This window comes from Arachis hypogaea, chromosome 13 (assembly GCF_003086295.3).
Source record: "Arachis hypogaea cultivar Tifrunner chromosome 13, arahy.Tifrunner.gnm2.J5K5, whole genome shotgun sequence".
Lineage (NCBI taxonomy): Eukaryota > Viridiplantae > Streptophyta > Magnoliopsida > Fabales > Fabaceae > Arachis > Arachis hypogaea.
Genome location: NC_092048.1, coordinates 121,572,893 through 121,584,060, shown reverse-complemented (window position 1 = coordinate 121,584,060; position 11,168 = coordinate 121,572,893). Strand labels below are relative to the sequence as shown.

The following is an 11,168-nucleotide window of genomic DNA, read 5'->3' as shown; positions in this document are numbered from 1 at the left end:
CTGAAGTATTGTCGTCGCCGACGCGGTTGCGGGCGTTTGGGATGCCGTCATCGGAGGTGAAGGACCGTGTTGCTGAGAAGGGTCGTGCGCGTTGACAGCGAGAATATTGCCAAAGAAGCTATCCTGCCCACACACTGTACTATCATCGGAGGTGAAGTTCCATCTTCCACTTTGGGTTGATGCCCCCACTCCGGCGTTCAATCATGTGCAAAATAATACAACAAAAAGTATCTTATTCAATAAAAAAATTATTAATTTTGAATTAATTTAAATATCTAATTTTTAGTTTTTTGATATAATAGCACAAAACATTTTAAATTTAACAACAACCATCATAAAACTAATATTTATAAAGTTATCTCACTGACATAAAAATTGTATAAAATATTAACTAGCTAATCATATGAAACTAAATTTAAAAAGATCTTTACTGTTAGATTAAAAAATATACAATAATTTAATAGTTTTTCATTAAAAGTGTTCACCGATCAGCCAAATCACTTTTTGGCACTTATTTGGCATACGAAATCCGTCCCTCTATTTCAATATCAAACACCACATTCTTTTCATATAAAAAAAAATCAGCCAAACAAATTTGATATTTAATTTATAAGGTGAGCAAATGTCATGAGTTGATGATATTGCGTATAAAATTCAATTTTACAATCTTATAAACATTAAAACTATTAAACACTTGAGGTGGTATCATTATTCATTGCGTATAAAACTACGATCACTGATGGTTAGTATTTACATGATTAAAAGAATTGATTTTACACGAAAGAGTAAGCAAGATACATATAATGATGCATTTCAAAATTATTAAAACAATTATATGATCATTTCAAAAAGCTATGAAATTTATCTTCACATGACTTTATTGGTATGGTATATATGGCATTATGCAAGTATAAGTCGTTTTGCTATTGACAGTTGCCTTCCAATATAAATATTCTCAATAGATTTGGTATATATGCGCGATGTGCTATTATCAATAATCTTGTTTCCATTAATAGACATGAATGACTAGTGATGGTTGATAGCGCGAACATGGGCCCTTTAAATAATGGAACCAAACAGTACTTTTTTTTTCTTTTTACCTTATATGGTATCAATTACGATAATTGAAATATTTATTGTAATGTCAAAAGCCAAAATAGAATAACGAATGGAAAATGGATAGTGTTTGGGTGAAGTACTGAAGATTGGGACCACGCTAACACCAACTCAAAACAGCATTATATATATTCCCATACACTATCCGATCAAACGGCCAAACCAAAACATTTCCCAAAATAATACTTCATATTTTTAATGGAAATTTTTATGCAGGTACTTACGAAATATTTAAATTGGTTCGTTTCCAATCAACTTTAAACTGGATATTTTAGTCTTCAGCAACCAAAACAACAGATATTTTAATTATCCTAATAAATATTTATTGTCAGAGACGGAGCTACATACATAGAAAGGGGGAGATGCCTCCTAATTTTAATTTTTTATATATAAATTATATGTAAATTTCAGTTTAGTCCCTCTTTTAAAATTTTATTTTAGTATTATTTTATTGTATAAATATTTTTGACCCTCCTCTAATATTTTATCTGGCTCCGCCCCTGTTTATTGTTCTAAAAAATTTTCATAATTATTTTCGTCAAATAGATTAACGAATTTTGTTGTCATTTTCAATATACGTATTGAACAAATAAATATTTATAATAAATTTTATTATAAAATATTTAACTTTTGAAATATATATATCGTTATAAGACAAATTGGGAAAGACCAATATGTTTAGAGATTTTTTAGAACAATTAAAATTTGTTAAAGATCAAAGTATTTTATCCAAACTTATTTTTTTAAAACTAATTTTTGAATGTTTACTCATTAAATTAATATAAATATAGAGATATATACCGTGATCTTAATAATAAGATCTCAATTTAATTTTTCCTGAGAGATCTACTAAATTAACAGATATGTTAGCCTCACAATAAAAGTACCCCCCCCCCCTCTTCCTTCCCTAAAGTTAACATATAAATAAAAGTTTAATTGATGATATACACATGGTGGAGTGCTATTCATTAGCGAACATGTTTAAATATCATTAGAAAAAGCTAATGATCTTACAAAACCACGATACAAAAAAAAAGTTTTTTTAAAATATTATTATTATTTTCTTAGCAAGTATGTTAAAAAATTTGTATTGGAAAATTAAAACCTCTATATCTAATGATTTTTTTCAAAGAAATCATCCTCTTATTATTAACCAAATTATAGGGAGTGAACACTAAAGGAAGAGTTGTCAGCAAGTTGAATTTATAATAAGATTGTATATATCTATTATATATTAGTAAATATTTTAGGTTATATTTTATTAATTATTAAAAAATAAAATACAAAGATGTTTAAAAGTTAGACAACAAAAAATCTTTTAAATTAATTAATGTTAGTGAGTGAGATAGTTATAGAGTTAGATATAATTTACTGTTCAGTTTTTAGAGGAATTAATTAACTCTATCAGGTCTACTAAAGATGTGTGTTATATAAACTAGTTAGGCCCAAGTTCTTTGAGTAATATAATTCATTTCAATAATACATTACTCCTTATCTGTTCTCTCTCTATTCTCTTTTATGCGTCTAGGTATCACTCTTTATTTGTTAGAAGAACTAATACATCTGTTTTATATTTACTAGTTTATGTGGATGATATTATTCTAACTGGCAGCTTCAATTCTGATATAGATACTTTAATATTAGAGTTAAATAAATTTTTTTCTTTAAAAGATTTAGGTAAGTTGAGCTACTTTGTTGGATTAGAAGTGAATTATTTGGACAGTGGAAGACTCTTATTAAGCCAATCTAAGTATGCTAGTGAATTGTTGAAGAAATTAAAGATGTCTAGTTCGAAATCAATGTCCACTCCCATGATTTCATCTCTTAAGCTAACACAAAATGATTATGATGTCTATGAAGATCCCAAGCATTATCGATCTACTGTAGGTACCTTGCAGTATTTGACGAACACTCGTCTAGAATTATCATATTCCGTCAATAGGGTATTTCAATTCATGCACTATCCAACTATTAATCACTGGAAAGCTGTCAAGCGTATCCTGCTCTATGTTCAAGGGACGGTAAGTGATGGTTTAGTTTTTCATAAGTGTACTGACTATCGTTTGATTTTCTTTGCTGATGCAGACTGGGGAGCCGATTTGGATGATCGGAGATCCATCAGTGGGTACTGTGTGTTCATGGGAAGCAATTTAATATCTTGGAAGAGTGGCAAGTAGTCTAAGGTGTCCAGGTCTTCTACAGAGGTAGAGTATCGAGCACTTGCCACTGCTCAAGAAGAACTCATCTCGTTGCAGCAGTTGTTGCAAGAACTTTGTATCCCACAACCTATCCTCCCACTATTTATTCGGATAGCCAAAGTGCGTGTTTGTTGGCAGCAAATCCTGTTCTTCACCGCCGATACAAGCATTTAGAGCTTGATTTGTATTTCCTACGTGATAGAGTTAACAGTAAAAAGTTGTATGTTGTCAATATACCTGCCGCTAATCAAGTGGCTGATACATTTACTAAGCCCCTTTCTGTTAGCTTGTTTAATAAGTTCAAATTCAAACTTAGAGTGATTCAAAATCCACTACTAAGTTTGAGGGGGCCCATGTTAGTGAGTGAGATAGTTATAGAGTTAGATATAATTTACGGTTCAATTTTTAGAGGAATTAATTAACTTTCTCAAGTCTACTAAGGTGTATGTTATATAAACTAGTTAGGCCCAATTTCCTAAATGATATAATTCATTTCAGTAATACATCACTCCTTTTTTGTTCTTTCTCTATTCTATTTTTCTACTTCTTGGTACAACCCTAATAATTAATAACCTAAAGAATTCATCTAACTATATATAGTAAAAAATTAAGAAGAATCTAAAAAAAATAAATCGAATTGAATTAATCTAAGAATTTTATATTAGTAAATAATATACAAAATTAATAATATATTAGTAAATATTTATAAAATAATTAAGAATATTATATCATCTTTTCCTTATGTATTATTGTGGCAATAAGCGTTAAATTAACTCAGAAGCTTAATAGGTACTTTAACTAATATTTTTAGAACATTTTTTGATTGAATCCAATTATTTTAAACTTGCAGATCAGTATTACATTGATGATGAATAATCTAGAAATAAATGATTAGTAATAATTACCTGAGCTGACTTTCAGACAAACTAAAGTTGACTGTATGATTGTTACCAAAAAAGCCGACTGCATGATCCATGATGTATCTGCATGAATTGATGCACGTGCTGTGCTATCTTCTTCTTCAAGGGAACAAACAATATATTCAAATTTAAGGACACATTCTTTCGGTTGATAATGCAATATCCATAATTTTTTAAAATAAAAAATAAAGTAAAACTCACATCTTTATTATACTTGATAAATTGTTTAATAATTTTTAATGGTTGAAATAATATAATAAAAAAATAAAAAATACAAAAGTTAGCCAATTAAATTGTGAGCTTAACCGAAATTATTAAAGTAAAAAATTATAAAAATATAATTATATTAAATAAAATATATATTTATACATAAATATATATATATTGATGGATTTAAGTATTTAACCATTGATTTTCTGTTCGCCTATAAAGTATTTTTGATAAAAATAATACCGCAATCCACCCGAGGAGGAGGGCCAATAACAATAACAGGTGGACACACACAAATCACAACTCTAAAACCTTTCTATTTTTGCAATCAAATTACAAAATTGACAATCAAATCCACTTCTCAACTTTCTTTTTCTTCAAAAAACAACAAAAATAATAACTCAACTGAAAACTGGCGTAAACAGAATGCTGATAAAAAAACCGACCTATATAAAAACAAAAAAAATTATATATTCACCTGGAGAAGCAGAAAGCATTTGCAGAGGTCGAAGACCGGCGGTGGCGGTTAGAAGCGGCTGAACCCTAACGTGCTTCCTTCGTGTCGTGTGTTATTTTCTCAACGGAATATTCCGTCGGTGAAGAATTCTGATAGAGAAGAGAACAGGAAGATAAAAAAGAAAAGAATGAGCGGTCACATTCCTCCTGCTCCGAGGAGGAACAGTGTGCACAAACGGCCTCCGCCAATGTCGAATAAGGCCGTAAACGGAATCACAAGCGAACCTCCTAGCAAGGCTTCTTCTCCGCCTCCTCCTGAGTAAGAACCTTTTCCTTTCTCTTTCTCATTCTCATCCTTTCGTTCGACATTCTCTGAGATAGAACAGAGAGACTGTTGTATCGTTATTATGTTATATTATTTCCATGTTCTGATTCGTTTGCGCATTGATGCGATTCGTGAATTCCGTTGAAGTATGAACGGATCTGTGTAAATCCACACCAACCGTTATAGATTCTTTGCATGGACAATGTAGATGTAGTAATATAGCTTTAACTTATGATATTATACTATAATTGATAATTGATGTTTTGGTTTCCATTCAGTTTTTGGATTTTGATTTGATCTTTGCGGAACTTAACGCAGTTACTGTAATTTACGTTTATGATTACTATTTTGAACGCATCTGCTTCGTATCATTGTTGATATACCGTTAGCTCGATTTAATTTTCTTCTGAATATAATTGTTTAGGCTTGATGAGCAAGAAAGGACAGTGAGGAAGCTTAGATTGTCGAAAGCCCTCACGATACCCGAGGGGACTACCGTTTTTGATGCATGTAGACGCATGGCGGCTCGGCGAGTTAATGCTGTTTTGTTGACTGATTCGAATGCTTTGCTTTCGGGAATCATGACTGACAAGGTTTGTTATGGTGTTTGCTTGTGTTAATTAAGAGATCAAGAGATTGCGCATATGAATTGTTACAAGCTTGTGTATATTTTGTTCAGGACATTGCTACTAGAGTTATATCTGAGGGTTTACGCACAGATCAGACGGTAGTGTCAAAAGTGATGACTAGGAATCCTACATTCGTGACGTCAGATACTCTGGCGATTGACGCCCTTCAGAAGATGATCCAAGGTTACCATTATTACTGTGGCACCAATGCATTGTAATAGACTAATATATAGTTAGACATGGAGCTGCATTAGAGATTTAGAGTCTATACTCTGTAGCGTTCAATGCTAATAATTTTGTTTACAGAGAAATAATGTATCAGAGGTCTATTGTCATTTTTGTTTACACCATTGGTGACTTCTACATTACATATTTACACTACTTGGTGGTTTAGTTTCAGATTATATGCACTTCTATAATTTTTTATCCACAATTTTCTTGGTTCTTACCGCGACTTCAATTATATTATTGATTAATGATTTTCCTGCGTATATTCTTGCTTTTCATTGTATTCCTTTACTATTTGTATCATTACATCAGGCATAACTCTGAGTTACTTTGTTGATTTCCATATTATCATCCCATAAACCAAAAAGAAAAAAAGAAAGGGAAAAATCATGGTTTTATTGTGTTCTCTGACATATGATTCTTTTTCACCTTTATTACTTATGTTTCTATACCTAGCTGTTGCCAAATTGTGAAAAAAATTGGGTAGATGTTTTAAATAACTTCTCTTTTATTTACACCTTGTATTAATTGACTTATAAATTATCAATTCATAGAGTGACGTATATAACTCAATTTTTTCAAATGATAGGTAAATTTCGGCACCTCCCTGTTGTGGAAAATGGAGAAGTCATTGCCATATTGGATATCACCAGATGTCTTTATGATGCCATATTTAGGCTGGAGAAGGCGGTTGAGCAGGGGAGCGCTATTGCTGCCACAGTTGAAGGTGCTGAATGCCAATATGGTAGCAATGGATCTACTTATTAACAATTATCTGTATATATACTTCTTATAGAATTGATTGTGCACAAATTTTCCGAATTGCATTATTTGCACCCACTTTCATGCATGTGTCTTGTTAATGTTGATAATATTAGTTGTTGAATAAGAATTTTTCTCCTAAAATACTTTCACTTCTCTTACTCATAAGCTGACCTGACTGTTTCTTACAAAACCTCAAGCTTCTGCAGCCTGCAAGTGGTCGTATTTTTTTGTTAGAGATAGTTACCAAATTACTGCTTGATCTTGCTGTTATTTTTCTGTATTCTTATGAGGACATCTAATTCTACATACACATCCTCCCATGGACTTTCTCTTCCTTTTTGCTGCTAATATATGTTCTCCTTCTTATCAGAAAAGTTCAATGCGTTTATTTTAATTGCTTGTCTGGTTAAAATTCCCAAAGTGGAAATATTCTTGCTACACATTTCCCTTTTTTCTTTTACTTCTCTCAAAGTACTTTAGATATATCTTGCATAAATGTTTTTGCTTTTACGAGAAGTACATGAAATTTTGCAAGTTCAGGCATTAACGTAGAGTACTGCTGTATGCATTTTAATTTTTAAATTGATTTGAGTGGTTAGCATATGTTTTGACCTCTTTTTTAAGTTGTGCATGTATAAATAGTTTACTTCTGATGTGTGCTTTATCGATATTTAAATGACTTGGAAATTTCCATTTTTTTTTTTGCTCCATATTGTAATGATGATGATGCTAATTTTCTGTTTTGATCATCGTCATCTTATCAGGTCCAAATGCTTTGATAGATACACTGAGAGAGCACATGTTCAAGCCTTCCCTATCAACTCTAATAAGTGAAGATACAAAGTAATTTCCACATTATATTTTCTTGCGTGTTTGTTTATATTGTCAGTAGGCGCTCATATAATCAGATATAAATGTTTTACAAATCTCTATAGCATTATGTTTCTAGGGTTGCTTTTGCATCGTTAGCAGATCCTGTCTACGTAGTTTCATTAAAGATGCGGGAGTTGCGTGTTAATTCGGCAGTTGTTGTTTCACAGTCAGGAACCAAGATTCAAGGAATATTGACGTACGGTTTGTTTTCAAAGGCTTTATTCTTCTCTTAGGACTCCATGATATGGAATAACGGGCATTAACAATTGTATGTTTCTTTTTATAAGACCTGGTATGAATGAAAAAATGGATGTGGATTTACCTTTTTGAGAGGTATTATGTATTGTGCTCTAACTCTTGTATGCAGTTCAAAGGATCTCCTTATGCGTGTTGTGGCCCAAAATCTTTCTCCTGAGTTGACTCTAGTGGAAAAGGTTGGTATTTTATTTATTTATTTCCAGCAAAAAGAGGCTTATTGGAGGAGATGCTATTTCTTCTGGCAGTTTCTTAGTTTTGCTAGGCATTGAGAAATGATTTGATTTTCGTCCTAGGTCTTATATTTCTCACTTAATTTTTTAGGTGATGACTCCAAACCCAGATTGTGCCACCCTAGACACAACAATTGTTGACGCACTGCATATGATGCATAAAGGGAAGTTCTTGCATCTTCCTGTTGTAGACAGAGGTGAGCTTTGCTTCCTCGATTTCATAAAGAAGTTTTATAATTTTTGCCTTGTTTTGCTGACTATTTTTGTTTCTTCAGATGGATATGTGGCTGCTTGTTTGGATGTTTTGCAGATAACTCATGCAGCGATTTCCTTGGTAAGTTTTAGGTTCGAGATACTCATTTGTAAGAAAAACTATCAGAATCTGTACCTTGGGTAATCTTGTGGTCAGTCTTTTTATTCTCCCAATCTCACTTGCTAATCATAATGTTTGTATAACTGGTAACGTGTCCTTACAAGTATGTTTATCTTATTATGATTTGATTTAATAATGCTGTACAGAGGTCAATTTCTGATAAGTATGATGTATTTTATAGGTTGAGAGTAGCACTGGAGCTGCTAATGATGTAGCGAATACAATTATGCAAAAGTTTTGGGACTCGGCTCTTTCTTTAGAGCCACCAGAAGATTCTGACACTCATAGGTATTTTGTTATACAGATGATTAGACACATGATTTGTTTTGTTCTTAGTGAACCATCCTATATAATTCTTTGATTGCAGTGAACTTTCTAGCCACATGACAGCAGATGGCACAGAGAGAGGGAAGTCTCCTGTGCAACACATAGACTTGGGAAACACATTTTCCTTTAAACTTGAGGATTTCAATGGTCATGTGCATCGATTCAACTGTGGTGAGTCAAAGCATTGCTAGGACTTGAATCTAAATATTGTGTTGTGTTCTTGGATCTTAGTCACAAAATCGTGTGCAATGATATAGCTGCATGGAAATGGATCCTCTCTCATGTGAAATTTTCACATGATCTATTTACCGATGTTCATCATTGATTATAAAGTTGCAGCCAAGTATGAGACTTACAATTGCATTCAATGATCAATGGGGAAAATAATTACAACATGACAAGATAATGGGAAATTTTCATCACTCTTCCTTACCCGCTTTCCATTCTTATAAGAACTTTCAAGTATTTTAACTTGCCCTTATTGTAGGTACCGAACATCTAGATGAGCTTGTATCCATAGTCATGCAGAGAGTTGAACTTAATGACGAAGAACAACGCCCTACAATATTGGTGTGTTTTCTGCTACTTCAAATTCTTCTGCTTTTTGGCAGTAGGATATGTATTTATTATCACACTGATGTTTTTGTTTTTTGTATGCCTAATATAGTATGAGGATGATGAAGGTGATAGAATTATTCTAGCAACGGATCATGATCTTGCTACTGCTGTCGGCTATGCTAGATCTGCTGGAGCAAAGGTGAAGATGTTTGCTTATACTAGATTTTCAATTTTGAAGATGTTATATGGGGGGTAGTTCATTGGAATTTATCCATACATCCTAATAAAAAAAATCTTTGTATTTCAGGCTGTAAAGTTGCATTTGGTGTTAGGCAATCCAACCAAATCAGAACCACGACCACCACAATCAGATACAACTACTACTACTACTACTACAGTAACACAGACTCGTAGTTCTTCTCTTTCCATGCGATCTGGTATTTTTGCAGGTGCGATTGCTATAACTAGCGTTGGTGTGTTTGTCTACCTAAGGAGCTGCAGAAAGTGATGTGTTGCCAGTATGAAAAGGCAATGCAAAATAATCAGATGCTGCGAAAATTCCAGAGTTCCATTGATACTTATGCGCTCATTACAACAAAGGAAATTTTGTCTGATGAAATAGGTGAATGATGTTGGGGCTCTCTAGTCCCGTGTCCTTTTTCTTTGTTGGTAATATTCATCACTTGTGGTCAAGCTAGGTTTATTTAACGAAGATGGCTACTTATATTTCTGTCTCTAATGTAAGTGCAATTAGAAATTCCTTCTCCTATGTATAGGTTACGTAATGTTTTGGCATACAACAATATTCAGAAAGGTCACGACTTACGACTTTCTTAAAATTTCATAAAGGAACTCCCATCAAGGTGGAATCTCTGTTTTTTTGTTGTTCTTGCTTCTGTTCCTTTATTAAAAAAATATTTTATTTAATTATTTTTGGGTCTGACATCTTCACATAAAGATGGTATTGTAAATTATTAGATGGTTCAGTTAAACATATTTAGTCAAATATATCAAATCATCTAACGATTCGCAAAATTATCTTCACGTGAGAATGTTATCGGTGAGAGTATTCATCTTCCTTTTTCCAAATACTAAAGCTCCGTTTGAATTGTGTCCTGAGATATAAAAATAGAGAGATAAAGAAACATAAATAGAAATTGAAAAAAATTATCTCTATATTTTGATTAATGAAAACATAGATATAAATACTGATAAAATTAAAAAAAAAATTATTTTTCCCACATTTTTGTATTAAACAATCCTCGATTTTCTTTTACCTCTACTCCTCACCAAATATCATCAACACAAATAAAAAATGCAAATCTAAGAATATAACATCTAAATCACATTGTCTTTCAAGTAAGTTTTGTATCCAACTTTTAGACTGGACAAATTTTTTTTTTTAGACAGAATCTTTTCTCTTTTCTTGTATTTATCTCTGCATTTATGTTTTATAAATAATTTATAATATTATGCTAAATACTGTTGGCCAGAGGTAAAAACAGGGAGATTTATAGTAAGTAATTTGATATATTTGTAAGCATCAAGTCACCCGAAAAAAAGGAAGAGCGCATCAAATTAGAAACACTGGCTGTAAATTTCATTGTCACAGAAAAAATTAATATCTTCATGCCAAAAAAAAAAACATACACACACACATCAAAATCAATGCCTGGTACTTGACTGGTTGGGAGTTGGGACA

The 11,168-nt window shown here is 32.2% G+C and overlaps 1 protein-coding gene across 2 annotated transcripts; it reads left to right on the top strand.

The window, feature by feature from the left end:
• Nucleotides 1-4,745: 4,745 nt before the first annotated feature.
• On the top strand, nt 4,746-10,354 carry LOC112733024 (CBS domain-containing protein CBSCBSPB3). 2 transcript variants are annotated; one of them, XM_025781869.3, is made up of 14 exons: nt 4,746-5,219; nt 5,650-5,818; nt 5,905-6,037; nt 6,672-6,827; nt 7,612-7,690; nt 7,797-7,916; nt 8,088-8,154; nt 8,300-8,405; nt 8,484-8,542; nt 8,763-8,869; nt 8,949-9,079; nt 9,396-9,478; nt 9,576-9,665; nt 9,774-10,354. In XM_025781869.3, the coding sequence occupies exons 1-14, from the start codon at nt 5,089-5,091 to the stop codon at nt 9,972-9,974; spliced, it is 1,632 nt and encodes a 543-aa protein (XP_025637654.1). In that variant the 5' UTR covers nt 4,746-5,088; the 3' UTR covers nt 9,975-10,354. The 2 variants fall into 2 exon arrangements, with proteins under 2 accessions (XP_025637654.1, XP_025637655.1); XM_025781870.3 differs by having other exon boundaries at nt 4,788-5,219; nt 6,672-6,809.
• The last annotated feature ends 814 nt before the right edge of the window (nt 10,355-11,168 follow it).